A 19602-nucleotide genomic window follows, 5' to 3' on the forward strand; every position below is an offset into this window, starting at 1 on the left:
TCAACGATGGCTGAACAGCAACCAGTACTAGTAACAGAGTCTTCTGTTGTTGGAAACCTGTTTCTATTAAGTTGAACGCGAACGAATGAAGCGACGTCCAGTGGTCGCGTCCGCTCGCGCGGGCGCTAACGGTTTGAACGTTTTTACGCCTACTACTACGACTACTCTTAAGCTCTAAGCTCCACGGGCCACGATAACCCTCGGCTTCCGAAAAAAAATTCTTCTCCAGTCGTTGCAAATCTTAGTTTTATGTCTACGTTACATTAATATTGCAATGCACAATCGGGTACTCACAAAATAAATGCCTATCAGCAAAACGATGCTGGTCAGCATACCGCATCCTGCGCACACCAGCACCACCATGTGAAAGACGACGGTCGCTGAAAAACAAATTAAATCGCATCTTATTATTGTGTACACCCTAATAAGGGAGTAAGTAACGGATCGTTGGCTGTCCGTCGGCCGGTGCACGGTGGTGTTCGGAAGACATACGAACAGAGGCGGCTTGATCATCAATTTTGTGGTCCACTGAACCACCAAAAAGCTTGGGGTGGGTATCATTTTAATAGGTGGGAACATAGTTTTTGGTGACTGGCAGCGGTAGGTAGTATAAAATTGGTAATTTATTAGAAATTAGGTACATTTTTATATCCAATATGTCTTTTTGGTAGGTGGGTGGGTGGGTAGTATTAACTATGCTTGAACCACCAACTGAAAAATGTCAAACCGCCTGTGCGTGCGAATATTGTCCGAATCGTAGTGCAATTTGTTGCATTGAGCTCTCTAAGAGTCTACGACGTACATCGCGGTTAGACGTCCTACGTTGTTAGATATTTCACCGACCAAAACCGCTGCGCTAATGTCCCGGACGAGTCGACGATGTGTTTCCAATAAGGTTACGCCGAAAACGCATATGATCTGCACGTTCTGATGCGAAAACGTTTTGGCATATTTTAGAAGAACTCACGTTGTATTTGTTCACGACGTGTTTATTTCTACTGGATTTCGAAACACCGGATGGGCGATCCATTGTCCAAAGTGATTTTTACGAAATAAATCGGTTAAAATTACATTGCGTTTCTCCTTATTCCGTGTTTTTAATAGGGAAAACAGTTTATTTTCATCAACCGCGAAGATAAAAGTAAAATCGTGGTTAAAGAAATCAAAATAATATTTATATAATAGAGAATTAAAGGTACCTATTTTATCTGAAAATATCGTTGTTAAAATGATCGATTATTGTAGATTTTCGGAAAAATTAAAAATGTATTTATTTTATAATAATATTATTTTTTTTTGTTTTACAATGAAAGATTTGGTAGTAAAACTGACTGATTTTTTTGTTATTTTCGTAAAGTCAAATTCTTGGAAATTCTTAGATGTATTTTAAATTTTTTTATTTTTTTCATTATTGTTTCTTGCTACGAAAGTAACTTTATATTTCAATAATTATGTATTTATATTTATTTTGATAAAATTAGCTATAGTCTTGTATTTTATATTAAACCAAAGTTATAAAATTATAATTTTTCAAATATCGTTATTAATATTTATAAACGTTAATTTGGTTCTTTGCACGTTTTAGATACAGATATGTAAGAAAAAAAAAGAACTTTCCACGGGTAAATAAGATAAAATAAACGCTGTATACGTTTAGAAACCTCTTGTACTTTTCGGAAAAAATATTTTATCGAAATATCCTCAGGAATATATAATAGTACGTACGTAATATTAACATTTCAACTATATTAACAAATAAAAAAAAAATTGTTCTAGAATAAAGTAAAGTAGAAATATATTTTATATCATTGTACGTATATCCAATATGCGATGATTAATCATAATTTGCATATTTTTACAATACATTATACTAAAATAGTCTTAAACAGCTTAAACTAAAAATCGTTATGAATATATTATTTAACGCGAAATTATCATTTAATATTTCCGATTGTAAGAAGATAATCAATTTGTATTTCCAAAATTGCTTTGTGATTTTTTATATATATTATCCTATAGCCTTGACCACATGAGTGTGTATTTTTCGGTTCAAAAACGTGTAATACAAGATATTCATTGATAAATCCCCAATTGGTTACTCATCCGAGGACTTTTAGTGCCGAGTATATTTTTTCAGTAGCATGGGACAACTACTGAAAATTATCACGGCGCCACACTATCCTTCCCAGTTATATAATTAAATTATGTTGTGTGCTTAAAAATTATAAATGGATGAATAAGCTCACTGTCCGAAAAAATACATTTACCAATGCATACAATTTGAACCTTATTAAATCCGAGAGCTTTTTTCTTAGTATTTTGATATCAAAGTTCGTTTTAAGTTCCAAATAGAAGATGACAATGAGCTTCAGGAAATTTGATTACTGTAAGGGGGAAGATTCTATGTACTCTTTGAACTAGTAGACAATGGGCTCAGAACTTCATTCAAATCTCTTGAGATACCATAGCCAGAAGCTTTTTTTAAGATTGTTTTATTTTTATTATAAAAGAGCTATTTTGCTACGAGAATTTTCTCTGGGGGCTTGAATTCCAGAACCCTGTAATGCGTTCATTGTTTTCAGGTTTGACGAATGTAAATGTAATAATAACATTTTAAATTCTCATAATAAATTGTTACATTAAATATTAAATTATATATTAAAATAAAATGCAGTATTGCTCACTTTCTGATATTTTTTCCGGTTCTAGAAAACTTTTACTCTGCGGTGCCGTTCCATTGCCAGTCCAGTACGGTCTTTCGATGTGTAAAAACGTTCCCAGTATGCTCGTGTTCAAACTAAAATATGCCTGAAACAATTAAAAAACAAATATTATTACATCAGTACCACGTGTCGAAGAATGAATGACCAGTAACGCTTAACGTCACGTAAACAGTTTGAAATGATGGACCGGTATAACTTAAGCAGAAATTACAAGAATGAAACGATAGGAAAAGGAAAATAATGAATAACATTCACGGCTTTCGTTTAAACCATGAACATGCAGCATCGCAGGTAATGCGGAATAAAATTTATCGTTAAACGTGCGACAAGCATCGTATGTTTTAGTGCACGTTAATGATGCGTATAGAAAAAATAATGATCGTCCGAAAAATTTAAAATTTTTTTTTTTTTATAAATAATAGAAAATTTACAAATTTTTAACATATGTAATAAGTAAACAGAATGTTGTGGAAATATATTAATAATACATATATATTAGTGTACGAGGAGGGAGGCTGTCCTGTGGTAGAACACTCATACAGTATTATGGTTGGGGATTTAATAAATCTCTGCACCATGGTCTTTTTAAGAGACGGGGGGTAGGGATTGATCGACTTACGACGGACGATATTGACTTTACGAAATACCGTTCGGTCGTCGTGCATCAAGAAACAAAGATTACATTATTATTATTATTAACATATTTTACGTAATCCATGGTTCGACTAAGATATCGTGTAACGGAATAGCATCAATTTCAACAGAGACAAGCGATGACGGTGTCTGAGGGCGTATCGCGTGTGCACTGTTTACGTGTATTATTATATCTACTACGGTATCATTGTTTTCCAGTCGGTATTAAGCCTGTGTCCGAGATAGAGATTTACAGTTTTACCTATAGTGTTGTGACGATCTTGGATATACGTTAAACCTGTTGTTGTATAATAATAATAATAATAATAATAATAACAAATAATTGTAATAAATCGAAAAAGAACGAAATGCGGTAAAATATCGATGGGTTCGAATGGGCGTTTCCGACGGGAATCGCGGACACGGCGAGGACATCATTACGCTACGAGGGTGATTTACGACAGAAAAATTAAAATATAACGTTCCGTCTTAAACGGGTGGATTTCAATGCAACCACCGTCGTTTCAGACCAAACTCAGCGCGTGCATCTAAATGTACTGTGTGTCAAGTGCATAACTTTGCGGACAAAACTTTTTCTGGCGTCAATATGTACCGGTGTATCTGCCATTGACGTCTTCTCGTGCATCGCATCCGGTCGCCGCAAAACGCGGTACGAAATCACTTGTTCCGGTGCTGTTACTACAACACTAGTGCAACAAAGAACGGATTATTATGCGATTGAAACGTATCTTTTTTTTTCTTTTCTCTCCGATTGTTCGTACGATAATCTTCACACGCTGTATTTGCTGCGAGACCATAGATTTTTATTGTTACTGTCAATCGATCGGTGTCTCGTTATTATTATTGTTGACATTATTAAGTCCGTCATTGTTGTAATAATAATCGCATGAAAATTAGCATATTTCATTATTTATAGCTATGTACGAAAATAGTAATGCATAAATGTAATAAACAATTAGTGTTTGTACTCGCTTACAATCACCATAAACTTTGCTTTAGGAGAGTATGTGTCAACTTGTTAGTTAAATATTAAATGTAATTATTATATATTTATTTACGCGTAATGAAGTTGAAACGTCAAAAGATATTTAAATATATAAATTTTTTTGATTCTGTTCCATTTACTTGAACATAATATTTCATAATTGTATGTGACGACGACTCGTTAATAATATACATTAATAATATTCTCTGAACGAATCTCGTTCGTTCACTTTGTAGTATTATTAGGGCCCGGATTTAGATGTTCTAAAAAATATATGAAAATATCTTCAGAGTAAAAAAAAAAAATAATATCCAGAGTTTTAATTTGTTAACGAACTAAATACTTTTTAAAAGTTCGTAAAATTTTTATTACTTACGTTATTGGGCTTTAAGTAAATAGTTACAATATATATATATTGGTATTTTTATTTAAGTTAAAATTTAAAAATTGGTTGCAATCTAGAAAATATTTAAAAAATATAGTAGTAATTATTTTTTATAACAGTAATATGATAATGAACTCGTGATTTTTCTAGAAAAATGAGAAAAAATAACTTATAAACGAAAAAAAAAAATTACCTGTATAGATTCACATGTTATCGAAACACATTTTAATCTAGAAAAGCATCTGGATGTTTCAAAAAATAAAAAGACGCAAAAGTCATTAACAACCGAAACTCATTATTATGTATAGTACGAATTTTCTTTTTTTTTTTTTTTTAGTTGTAATGATCAACGATATTATTTCATAGTAGATTTCTTAGACTCATATGTTATATCAACGACAATTTTTTTGACATTATACGATCGATTAAGTGTATAGTGTTAATGCCGGCACTCTACATTTGACCAATGTCTTCGGAAATGGGAAAACGAGTTTACCGCACGATTGTGTGTTTTGACAATGACGTATCAATCTGAATCCTTCGTCTTTGTACCCCCAAAATATCATGCACTACATTATAAGTGCGCAGTTGCGATGCTGTTTAAATGTAAAAAGGGATAGAAAAAAAACATTAATTTATTAATTTTTCGTGATAATTGCTCGACATCACCGTGTTTATACCAGGGATGGAAAACGTTTTTAAAAAAGTATAGTATATTGAATATTCATTGTAACTATTATAAGTTAGGTGTAAGAAATAAGGATATATAAAAAAAAAAAACAAAAATTTCAAAAACGTTATTTGGAAACAATTTAGAAAAATAACATTTTTAAAAACGTAATAATCAAAAACGTTTTCCATCCCTGTTTTATACCGATCGAATTTGCTTATTCTAGCCTATTTTAAAAATGTTACGCAATATGTTTGCATACGATGAAGATTTCCGGTCATGAATTAAATCATCACCTATATTGCGGTTATTGATTATTTTTTTTTTTTGTATAAATTATTCTTAAAGGACGCAATGGCAATGTGCGTATAGGTAGCTAAATCGATCTGTCAGAACATGTATCCGTATATTTCATCGGCAGTGGCTCGTGGAATGTTTGTGGAAAAACTTTATTTTTATTTTTTGTTTTTATTAAAAAGAGATGAACTTCTATCCGTGGTTTGGGGAAGTTTTATTTTATATTTCTTTTTGTCTTATTTGTGTTTGTGTCAATATTTTTTTCACAGTATCATAGATTTATTTACTATCCAATCATCGTTTTTAACTGAATTAATGCTAATAAAATGGAAATCGAATCAAAGATATACTGTATATTTTCTTTGTACTTGTGTATTAGAAAAAAACAATTTATGAAAATTTTAATAATTGTTTGTAATGAAATTAGATAACAAATTTTCTAGATCACACCATACTGAAATATGATTTGGAACCACTGAGGGATATGTAAAGAAATACTTTATATTTTTAAGTGTCTTTTAGAGTCGTACATATTACGTCTTATTAACGATAAAAAGAACTAACCCTAATAATTAACAAAAGCCTAATTTAAATTAATTTGAAGATAAAATATATTATATACGTTAATGAATTAATTTCTCTGAAAAAAAAGAGTTAAAAATGTTTACAAATATCGTCACAATCTTAAATATAACTACAGCGCTTAATTAGGCTCTATAACCAAACATTGAATATTTTAATCGTGTCTTTAAAAGTATGATAGCCTAGAATTTTTGGAGGAAAAAAACCATAACTATTACTTAATTGTATCGATTTTAATTATTAATTCAATAAAATTATATTATATTAAAATCAATGTTTTGAGAATTCAGAAAAAATATTCATAACAGTCCTAAGATTAATAGTAATGAACTATGAAAACAACAAACAATTCAAACTTGATTCGTTTTATGAAATTTATGCTATATTTTATAATATACATTTTATTTTACTAAAAGTGACAAATGTGTATTTGAATTGCTGAAATGGTTCAATTATTGATGGGAAAATATTATCATGTGCCACGAGCACTTTGTGATTTACACGGTGTATCACGACTTGTCCGTACTTCAAACTTTGACCATAAAATAGTCGTTTCAGCAAAACAATAAACTATAAAATGAGAAAACCAAAAGTTGTCGAATGTCGTAAACGAATATATTTTATAATAATACAAAAGTAATTTTATACTACTTAGACAAAACAAAACTCAAAAACTAAATCCACATCATAAACATAAATTAGTACATAGAAAACTTTATTTGTATTTTAAAGTGCTACAAAATCAAATATCTAACCATATATTGTAAAATATAGTTTTTAAATAATATCATTTGGCTAGTCATAACTTTTATATATATAAAGATTGATTCATATGTATATATATATATATATATATATATATATATACACTTGACTTATCGAACTTCAACGGAAGATTCTTTATGCTTTTTGTAATACAAAACTTTTTGAGGCTTTTTTCTTTGAAGTAATTATTCTTTCACTGACCGAGAAAATATTCCACTCAACATTTGGTATACTCATAATATTACTATTTGATTATAAACAGAGCTCGTAAGTTTATGCACTATAAAACGCATAAATAGGCATGCAATAATGTACTAACATTTGATAAAATATGCATTTAAATATACACTAAAAAATTTAAAATACGTATTTATATGTATTAAAAATCTTAAGCTATGCACAAAAAAAAAATGTATAAGGTTTTTTTTTTTAAAAAAATAATAAGAATTATCCACTCATATTTTTAAAAGTCATATTTTATTTCTTTGATTACATTTTATTAAAATTATAATTAATGAACACACGTCGCGACGAAAATAAATTAATAGATTGCAATGCACACGTCAATAAAAGGAGGGTGGTAGTGGTGCAAAAATAACATTGATTCCATGGCACTGATTTTAACTTATAAAAACTCAATATCACACAAGAATAAAAATACCAATAAAATACTAAGATTTTGTAAACATGTTCGGAAAATTAAATAAGAATGAATTCAAGCTATTATTAATCTAATTTTTTATCAATTTCCATGAAAATGATTTTGCTAAATTTACATAAAATAATATGTGCTAATAACCCTCCCCTCCCAAAAAAAAAAAAAAAAAAAATCAACAATATGCCAAATATGCTAAAACACACAAAACATGCAAATCTATTTATAATGGAAATACTATTTTAGCACTCGTGAGTCAACAAGAAATATTTTTCAAATTTGCCGTCCCTTTGAATCCACAACTGTAGGCATGTGTCTATAGGACTTACAAGTAAATACGAGTATATACCATTATTTATCAATACCATTGTATACATGTGAGTATTATTTGATATTTTATTAAAAATATATTAATTTTTTTCAATGTGGAAATCCATAAATAAACAAAATCAATTATTCATCGTTTGTGCGTGAAACCAATCGACAATAATGCGACAGAAATACATGGTATTATATTATTTCGTACAACGGCTAGTTAAAATCATTTCATCGCGATGAATATCACTAGAATAGTTTTAGTAATAGTGTTCAGGGGATTACGGAACACGCGTGAAAAGTTTTGAAAAATGATCGATCATTAAGAGCTTAGATTCTTCAGTCTGATTGGACGTGGCAAATTTTTTTACTGTATGTGCTCACTATATCTGTGCGATGGTCAGAATTCTCGTGTTATGAAACAGTTACACGCTCATAATAATCAAAAATACATATAACGTAACATTTACAGTCAATTTCTACGCATTTCCGATCGTTGGTGTAAATTTTAATGACTTATAAATTAATAAAGATTACATTTATATTTATATTAAAAACTAACGCTACATTCAAATAATGTGCGCAATTTGTTTTTTCGAAAAAATAGATCAAAGAAATCGTAATAAAATTATTATATATTACAGCCTATTAAGTTTATTGTGCAACGCATAGATATTGTACTAGTGATAAAAATAGTATATATAAATAATGATGATAAAGAATGATATTTGAATGAAATTGAAAATCAAAACGATTGGTATCGATGCACATAAGCATTATAATATTCTCGATCACGTGAAAAAAAACTGCTTCATTCAAATCTTGATTTATTAATGTATATGTGATAATAAATTATAAATTTATATTTCTTAAAAGTTTAGATTTTCATTGTTGTCTATATCAGAGAATACAGTTTTTATTTTTTAAAATATTCTAAATTTATATAATTGTTCTAATATCAAAGATATTAAAAAACTAATGATTAAGTTCGTTTCATATTTTTTTCGGTACATCTTACATTAACTCTTGGGGTTCGTTTATTTAAGACGTAGGCAATTATAAAAAAATTGATAAGTAAATGAGGTGCCGTTAATATGAAAAAAAAAAAATTAACATAATCCATAATTGTTTCGAATAATATTGCAGATTAAAAATTTTCAAAATATACTAAGTATTAAGACTATTTATTTTCCATTGTCATAAATTAACCGTTTCACAAGATAAATGGTTTAAACGGAAGTTCTTTGGTAATAATTTATTCATTATTATTATATTTTTTCTATTATAATAAATTATCTAGGTGGACCGAAGAAGCTATTTTTATTTTTGAAATTCACAATAATCGAATAATTAAAAATACAAATCAACATAATTTAGAAAAAAACTAATAATCAATTATAATAAATATAAATAATACTTTACAGTTTTTCTATCTTTTGTAAAGAATTTTTTTTTTACCTAGAAAGGTGAGTTTTCGTCATAATAATGTTATGATATTTTACATACTTATATATGTATGCATTGTGAAATATGATTGAACGGTATTTTTGAACTTCATTAAAATGCTCTAAAATATGGACCTCACACTTAGTTTTAATGAAATATGATAAATAGTTTAAAGGAATCCAAAACATTTCATTTCAATTGAAAATTAGTTTGTATAATATGAGTACCACCTGTGATGAAATGATTTCTACTTGGATGTAAATGTATTTTCATTCAAATAGCAAATTATAATTTTGAACTTCGAAGTCTAAACTTGGTATACTTAGGTATATCTTGCATATTTTGGTTATTAAATTTATTAAATTACAACACATTTCAGAAACAATTTTTTATGGTATCAATTATTTTCGTAATCGTGTTAAAAATTAAATTATGATTTGATATTATTTTATTATTTTTTGGTTATTTAGTTAACTAATTGTAAAAATAAATTCTATATACATAAAAAAAAATCTACTTCAAACTAATCTAATAAATAATTATTTAAAAAAATGGCTATCAGGTTAAATTTATAGATTTCTTGCAGTACTATATAGAAATACATACATAATTATTATACTAGTACTTAACTTATACTTAGAAAAATAATATATATATATATATATATTTGTGTGTATGTGTCTGATTTTTTTATATTTATATTAAATTATAGTTTTACCTATAATTTTACATATACGCTTTAATGGCAAGTATTCTGCGCATTAAAAATATACGAAATATTGACAAAAGGTATTTTATACATGGATACTTATCGGTAAATATAAAATGTACTATATTTAATATGAAAACAATTATATAACTACTACAGTCGAATGATGTAAAACGCTTCGTTGTAGACGACAATTTCATATTACATATACGATCGAGTTTTAGACGTTAAATAATAATTATTTATGAACATTTTTAATTTTTATTAACTTATTACTCAGTAAACATTTGTTTCTATCTATAATGCGTTTTTCGGTTTGGATATAAAGTTAATTAAATGTATATTTTAAACATGTTTTTTTTTCTTTATTGTAGTATTGAATTTGTTCGTGGGTTGATATAACAAGATTTATGGTTGCTGCATTCGTATATTCGTATAATTGTTATTGTAACGATAACGTTTTTCTTAAAAACGAATTTTTTTTTTAAAAAAAAATTAAAAATATCAATTAAATAATATGCCATACGACTTGTCATAGTTATGATAAAAATTGGAGTAAAAAGTGTATTGATTTATTGTTGGCATTCAACACTTAAATAAATTTCGGCGTAAATATTTAAGCCCAAGTCAATGATTATATTATGGTAGAATAACGATATTTTTATTAATTCAAATTTTGATATCATATTTTAACAATCGATTACTATTTTACTGAAGTTAATGAAATACTAGCTGAACTACCTCTTCCGGGAATGTTTTACTATTTTAGATGAGAGCAATTATTATTTCAATATAAAAATGTTTTTGAAAATGCACAATCGATTGAAGCATAATACTGTGCATAGCCGTCAAGCGTTGCAAACATTTTTTATGTTTATAACTTATTGTATTTGTTGTACAACCGTCGTATATTCTAGTGATATTTATTTTTATCTATTTTTTCTACATTAATTTACATATGTCTCAATCGATAAGATCAATGTATTAACGAAGCAAAATTAATTTCCTTAATGACCAGAGTGTGGAAAAATGTGTACGTCCAGCTAATAGCCCAACACTGTTTTGATCGCTTAAAATTCAACTTTCAAAAAATCCTTTCTTAGTGTTCCTACACATTTTAAAACTACATTATAATTAGTCGGTATGTTACTTTTGACTGTACGCTGATCAGTCAATGAGTGAATGATATTTGAATTTTATATGATAATATACATTGATAAACGACCCTACAGCGTTACTAAACAAGAGATGTGCTGTCAACAAGTGTATGCACGAGTAATTTAGCACTATTTATGCGTCAATGTTGATCTGGCGTAATAATATCCTTGACTTAACATGATTGTCACTTAAACACGAAAGTGAATAGTTTATCGCATCTACTTGTATGCATAATGAACATGGTAGATAATTAATAAATTATCTGGCTGAAATAATTTACGTTTATTACGTGAAACGTTCTCAAGAATAAGCCAAGTTATATGGTTGAATTGTAGAAAAATTGTACAGAAATGAATCGATTTGCTGGGTTTAGTATTCAGTCAAATTTCAGAAAAAGTTTCGTCCACAAACTATCAACTTCTTAGTATTGACAAACTTTAAGTGACTGATAGTTTATCTAAAAGTAACTTTTGAAACATCACTAGGATCAATTTTTTAATGTTTGAATGGGTTAAAATAACCAAATATGTTTGAAACCAGAGATAATAGAATAATAGATAGGTCATGCCTATATTAACTTTATTTAGGGTCACGGTATTTTTTGAAGAAGATAGAAATAATTTTTAGAAAGGTTCTCTTTTTAGCATAGGGCATGTTTTGAGGTTATGCATCAAATATCAAAAAATACAAATTTGAACGGTAATTGATTACGAATAATTTAAGCATTCCAGTAGATAATAAAATATAATTATTATTTTGTTACTATATTATTCTATTATATATGAACTGAAATCAAATAATTTATAATTTTTTAATATTTTTATTATATGGTAATATCGACATATGAAAAGATAAGAAACAATTTATATAATATACAAGTAACAGTAAGCAATTATCTAGTTAAAAAATTGTATTATAATAATAAATATAATTTTACATTGTGTATTTCATATTATACCTATTGTTTATTGTTTATTGTACTTATTGTACTTATTGTTTATGATAAATAAATAATTTAATTATTAAGAATTGACTTCAAATAACCATAAATATTTCTCAAAATATACTCTCTACATAAGGTTAGATGGCCTATCCATTACTCTATTATCTATGTTTGAAGCACACATGTATCATGCCCAATCCTTTCTGTCGTTTTGAAATTAAAATAAAATAATTTGGTATGTTTTTGTAATATATTATTGATTATTGCAAGTGAATTATTTATAACTGTATTACTATAATTAGCATGGTTATGAACAAAGTAAAAATTATAATGATGTTTCAATAAATATACGTAAGGGCAGTTAATACTTATTTAAATATGTAATAATAAAAAAAAATGGTACGATTAACCATAGCAATATCGTATTAAAACATTTCAACAAAATTATTACGGTTACTACCAATAAAAACCAAAAGTTTTAATTTGTAAACGTGTCGTTCAGTTAATATTAAATCTATTGGAAAATTTGACGATTATTTGTTTTAAATTGATATGGAAACGCCACCATTATATAATTAAAAAAAAATAAATACTTTCAACGCAATATACGACGTATAAATCAACAACATTTTTATGTACCTAGTAATAAATTGTTAATTATTTCTCCGGTAGTAAAACGCAGCCAATTTTAATACACTTTGCTCAATTATAGTTACGGTTTTAGCGGACATTTTAGTGCACTTTGCAATCTGCAGGCGAAAGTCCTGAAAGCTTCGTACCGAGAAAACTATACCATTCTGATTCGAGATATGGAATTCGGAACACGTTATAGATTACCGACGAGAGCAATAAAATACGTACTTAACCAACGTATATGAGTAGCCAGTGATTTGATATTTATCGCTAACGTAGGAGCTCTATGGTGCATACCACGCTGTGATACGAATCCTCGTTCATAAAACATGGCACCTACCCAACCTCATATATTATACACATCGGTGAAGTTATTCGCGAAGTAAGTCAGTTTTTTATCAGGAAGTCGCAAACTTTTTGGAGACTGTATTATGAAATGTTTTTCAAATACACATCAAAAACTATTTACCCGTATTTATTTTCCTTTTTAATTCTTTACAGTACACTGCTGTGTATCGCAGCAATACAACTGTCAAATTACCGTTTTTAAATATTCGTTTAACTAACGCGTAAAAAATATGTTCAAGTAACATAATACCTTTCCTATATTCTAAATTGTCGCCAGTATAATATTACACAGGATTGACTTTCATATTGACTTTTGTTTTGTATGCATAAATGGGTTGTGTATTCCTTTATATAAAGTATCTTAGAAAAAGATTTAAAAGACGACGCAACTGTCAATACTTAACACGAAAAAGCAGTAGTGCACGCAGGATTTTTTTTCGGAGAGTAAGGTAGTTTTACAAGTATAATAATTTCCTGTACTAGGTAGTTATCATTCGAGAGTCTACAACGATTCTACAATGTACTAAACTAATAATATATAACACTTAAAACAAATATTGACATCGACAGTAATGAAATTATGGTTTAAATGTTTTTTCAAAAATCTCTCAATGCCGTATATATATCAAACAGACGCCTCTGTCTACGGTAAGAAATAATTTGAAATGTTTGAAGTTTCTTAATTACACTTAACATTTGTAATGCGTTTCATAAAACATTATATATGTGTTACAAAATTAATTAGTAGAACTTTCATGATAATATTTTCACTAACCATATGTATTCATTAATTTTAATTAAAAATAAATGTTCGGTGGTAAGTCATGTTTCAATTCTAAGATCTTTGCAATGATATATTCATTATAACAAAAGAAGTGATGAAACTGAATTGTTGAAAATACAAATTGATGCACTTTTTTTTATGTTAAATATATAGTAATTAGTGACAATTAAGCTTTATTAGTGATTATTTTTTAATGGATACAAATTATAGTCTATAATAATTACTGCTTTGAATCCGTAAACAAAATAGCAGAGAAAATGTATAGAAACACACTATTGTATTGGTATAAAATAAAAATAAAGCCAAAATTTTTAATTGTTTTATAAATCATAATATAAATTTATTTTTACTACATTGTTAATGGAAATACAGAAGAATTTACTCTTTTTGTTGTTCAATATTGAACATGACAAACTATCATTGAAAAATATGTTAAAAATATAGTTGGGAATTAACAAAATCTAATTATATGCTTTTGATATACACATTTTAACTATAAAATACAATTATTTTTAAAACGATAATGAAATGAAATGAAAATAAATTTCATTACCGAAAAAAAATTTTGACGGATTTTTTAATACAATAATAAAACGTAAATATTCAGACTAAAATACTTACTCATAAATCAATCAAAATTACTTTTACCAAGTAACATTACTTTATTTTATAATGATAATAAAAATAGCATATGTTATAAGTAAAAAAAATGTTAATAGAATTTATATTATATAATATAATTTATATTATGAGATGAGTGTAAAAATGATTAGTGCTGTCGACTATTTTTTATTGACATTTTAAGTACATAATTCTTTACATTATTTGCACTTATATCGGGAAATTAATTAAGAGAGTGTAACATACGTTTTTTTATTTTTTAACACGATAAAGTTTGCCTTAATGATTTTATTTTCTTAAATTCAACCGAAACAAAAAATAAAAAAATAAAAAATTATAAGTTCAAAGTTTTATAAGTTTAAAAAATCAAAAATCATGTAGCCCATGTAAACCAAATTGTGTGTAGTTTTACTTTATTTTGCAGCCTACCTAAGTCTTAGATTAACCGAATCCATCGTGTCTGCTTAATAAATGATAAATGGTCGCGAGGGCTATATAATCAGTGGTGATACGTTCTGTTCATAAGCTCTGTTTATAAGGTACAAAACTTAAGAGCGGAAAAAATATTTAATAAAAAAAAAAATTCATATATTTTTATTTTTAACGATTATTCGTAAACTATAATAATATTTTCTTTTAATTAACAGACCTCGTCAGTGTTCATTTTCGACAAGTGTTTAATTCTATTTAACGTACATAAAATGTAATTCTAAGTGATAATGTTTTGAAAATTATTAACATTTATTATTTTTACTGCGTATAGTCATTATCACATTATTAAATTAAATACAAATAGTTGTATACTTTCCGTATAATAGTTAAACGTGAGATCCGTAGTACAAAATGTTTTACACTTATGTTTTAATTTTCAAGAGCTTATGAATTCACCAAATTATAATTTATTTTGTGCAAAGAAAATTTACATCTATTTTTTTCAAAGGATTGAATAATATTAATATATACATTAAACCTATTATGTTAAACATTCAATGTATTTATTTCTTTTCCGAGAATTATTGAGAATTAATGTCTACATAATATGTTCAATGCACTATACACACCATAATAATTCGAATGACTTCTGTGTTATACTACTTTGTTCGAAATTATAAGCTAATTTGTAGGCATTATTCATGATATTATGATTTTCAAAAACTGACAAACGGGTATAACTTACTTGAGGCAGATAAGAGGTTACCTAAAATTCTATGAGACTGCAAAATATATGATAATTTGCCAATTCATTAAATTATTTAGATACGAAATAAAAATATTTAAAATGTTTTTTGTAAAAAAAATGTATGAGATTTTGATAAAACAGTTCCAATTTAGCATAATGTATCGACTGGTAAACGGCAAAAAGGGTCAGGAAACATTTTAGTGTTATGCGGCAAAGTATACACTACGGGACAACCGAGAGTTACATCATTAGATCGTATAAGTACAAGTATTCTTAAAATGTTTAGTAAGTAGTCATGAATCATATTTTTATAAGGTATGTAATAAGTTTATTAATAATATTCTAGATCACTCTAAGACTACAGTTACTATAGTTACTATTGTAAATATGTAAATATCAGTGTTATTGTAATCACCTTGTTACTTCTGTATATTTATTAAAAATATTATCCTTAGTACTTAAAAATATTTTAATTATCATGTTATAATGTTAAAACTATTATGTAAACCGTCAAATATCCCTAGATTTAGATAGCCTTAGGCTAGGAATGTCTTATGTTTAGTAAAAAAAAAAATAATAATAATATTAAATGTTTGAAAACAGCAAATAAAAGTGAAGGGAATTTCGGTACTACATGTAATACACATAAAACATTGACTATTATCGGATCAACATTAAATATATTATTTAAGATTACGACGAGACTATATATTAACCATTCAGGGTTAAACGCCCAAACTACTAACTGTTATGTTAAAAATATGATTGTAAGTAGGTTTACTGGTTGGTGACTTTTGTAAGCAATATTTGCTACTCTATTGGTGCTGTAGTAGTTGAATATAGTTGTAGTGGTCACTTTGTGGGTCATTGGATAGTACGATTTAAAATTGTATAATATCAAATTATTTAAAATCGTTCGTTACATTTTTTTTTATCATTTATTTTCGGAAGATTTAAGAATTCAATTCTACGAGTTAAGATAATATTCGGTGTTGAATTTGTACGTTTTAAGACGATAAACCGTATTTATTCAAAAACTTTTTTAATGTACAAAGATATACCTATAACGTTTTAAATTAAAATGTTGAATGAATAAAGATGGAAATAAAACAGCTATATAGAATTATTGATCAATGAGATGAATAAGCGAAGAAAAAACATTAATTCAACATAATATAATCCCGAGTGAATTACAAAAATACATTACTGATCTCAGTCGTGTAATATGTTTATATATATATATATATATATATATATATATATATATATATACATATACCTCTGTAACCACATCAACTCTAAAAGCATTGTGTATTACACTACAGTGGTAATTATAATAGCACAAGTATAACGTGCATCATCCATCATAGAGCAGTATGTCTTTTTCAGACCGTTCGTTTTTTCGATACCTCGCAATGAATCTAATTCGTCCAAACTGCCGTCGTAAAAAAAAAACCGTAAAGAAATTCGAGGAAAAGATCTTTTACACATTAACTTCGCCCAAACGTTTCGAAAATATGTAACATAATTATTAGATGCATAAATTAATGCTATTTTCATCACATCCGAGAATGTAGGTCCACGTGTTTAAAACGATATACGTGTGTACCGCACACTCATGGATCGCGATCACTTCTGAAATTAAATTTTTTATCAGAACTTTTTCTGGAATGGTTATTGGACAATGAACATATTATGCAATATGTTTTCGCGGGGCGTGTGTGAAATGGTTGCGTACAAATAACGCTTTTACTAGAACATGATTGTGTTTTCATTTTAGACCCGTATTATATTAATGGTTTTATGATAGGGGTTTGACGGAAGATAAGGTTATATAATAAAAAATGACAAAAAAAAAATGTTCTAAATGTAGATATTTTTTGAGAAATCCTATAAAAGAAGTAGCATTATATAATTACACTCACGATGTAATCAACATAATGAATGGTATTTGTAACAGAAACAATTTTATAGACAATGAAAATTAACTGAATATAAAAGATAAATTAATCACCATGGCAAAATTATTATTTTAATATTAATCAATCATCTTTTACGTTGGATATTTTAGAAATTTTCATAATATTATGTATATTATTTCCATTATGGATATTATTTTAAACGATTTTAAAGTATAAATATGTAGAATCATTTTTTGCCATACTTAAGATAGTCTATAAAAATAAAAATACTTTTTCGGTAATTTTTTAAATTTCATAATTTAAATAATGCAATCAAAGTATAATCAGAATATTTTAAATAAAAAACCTTATTGTTTATTATGTAAGCCAATAGAATATACGTATAAGTGGTTCGTAATCGTTTTAATAAAGTAAAGAAAACTCCGGAGTTCATTTTATTCCAAAAACATTTTTAATTGCTCTGATTAAATTCGAATAAAACTTTTCGGTCGTAGTACTTCAATTGAAAACCAAATTAAAATTTCCGTCATCTATGCTCCGAGTGTTTTGGGTCTTTATCAAAGTCTTCATTTTTAATCACTTTTATAAAACTGAATCGCGTATTGATAAAATATTTAAAGTGGAGTTTATCTTTTTATTTAAATATTTCGTTTAGATCGGCCGTAACGTTTATTATGAACACACGCACCGAATTGCTTTCGCTCCGTTATCGTTGTACGCGCTCATTAATAATTATTTTGGTTAGTATTAACTATCAGTCTCAATTAAAAAAGCCATTAGGATAAACAATGCTCAGAAAACTGTTCACGCTTCGTCGCATACGCCAAGGTCCACGAAAAGAAATTTGTCAACCTCATAAATTTCGTCTGGCGAAAATGACAAAAAATCCAACGTTTCACAAAACCGCTTCGTTTCACTTGTCACTTATGACACCAATGATGAAATTTATTTGTAGGCCCTTGACCAACCTCAAGGACGGTCTTAAGAATTCGCCTCACACCGATCGCGACATATTGCTTCCGGCTCCATCTATCATCGTTATCATCAAAAACGTTACCAACTACTCCGCTTTCAATACGGTCCTAACCAATATCACCAACTCGCATTACCTGTAGGTCAAAGCCATCACATTTCATCGTATAACCTGCAGGTCGCCTAAATATTAATAAAATATTTGACCACTTACGTGAAACTAATGCTAGTTTCCATTCGTACACTCACCCGCCACCTTTGCGCAGATAGGAACATCATTAGAAATCTACACTATTCCGTCTTGAATAATAATATTGTTAATGTTCTGGGCGATTTCGGACACTCAGTGAAATATATACACAACGGGAAAAACAAAAATAAACGTCCTTTTCTTTTATTCATCGCGGATATTTTAACACAAAACAAGAAAATCAACTAGGAAATTATCGAAATAACGTAACTACTCAATACTTAAATATCAATTGAGGAACCATATAGGGAGAAACGTGGCTCATCACAATGTCACACCTGTTAATCCTATGGACATGCTGGATAATTGTCATCACGAACCTAGATGCGTTTAATGCAAAGGAAACCACCCCACTAATGAATACTCCAAAGACCACCACAGTATTACTAAATTTACCCTCAGCACCAAGGACTACACTTCTAACTTCAAAGGATACTGAGTTTTCAAAGCAACTTTCAAAAAAACTATTCTTCCAGTCAAGGACCTTCATTCTAATACGCATTTTAAAACCAAATCTTACGTAGAAGGCACTATAAATCAAAACTTACTCACAAAACATAAAATAGTTGACATTCTTTCAAGTTTTATATCAAATGCATTAGTTA

General features: G+C 27.9%; 1 protein-coding gene across 4 annotated transcripts in view; it reads right to left on the minus strand.

The window, feature by feature from the left end:
• Positions 1-19602, minus strand: part of LOC112688205 — a 149061-nt gene that overhangs the window by 51246 nt on the left and 78213 nt on the right. For all 4 annotated transcript variants that reach the window (XM_025561282.1, XM_025561283.1, XM_025561284.1 and 1 more), the window contains exons 3-4: positions 2685-2808; positions 295-380 (exon numbers count right to left, since the gene is read on the minus strand). In XM_025561282.1, the coding sequence (XP_025417067.1) occupies positions 295-380; positions 2685-2808 (210 nt within the window). The remainder of the gene's footprint in view (positions 1-294; positions 381-2684; positions 2809-19602) is intronic.

The sequence above is a fragment of the Sipha flava genome, unplaced genomic scaffold, assembly GCF_003268045.1.
Source record: "Sipha flava isolate LNK unplaced genomic scaffold, YSA_version1 37_pilon_pilon, whole genome shotgun sequence".
Lineage (NCBI taxonomy): Eukaryota > Metazoa > Arthropoda > Insecta > Hemiptera > Aphididae > Sipha > Sipha flava.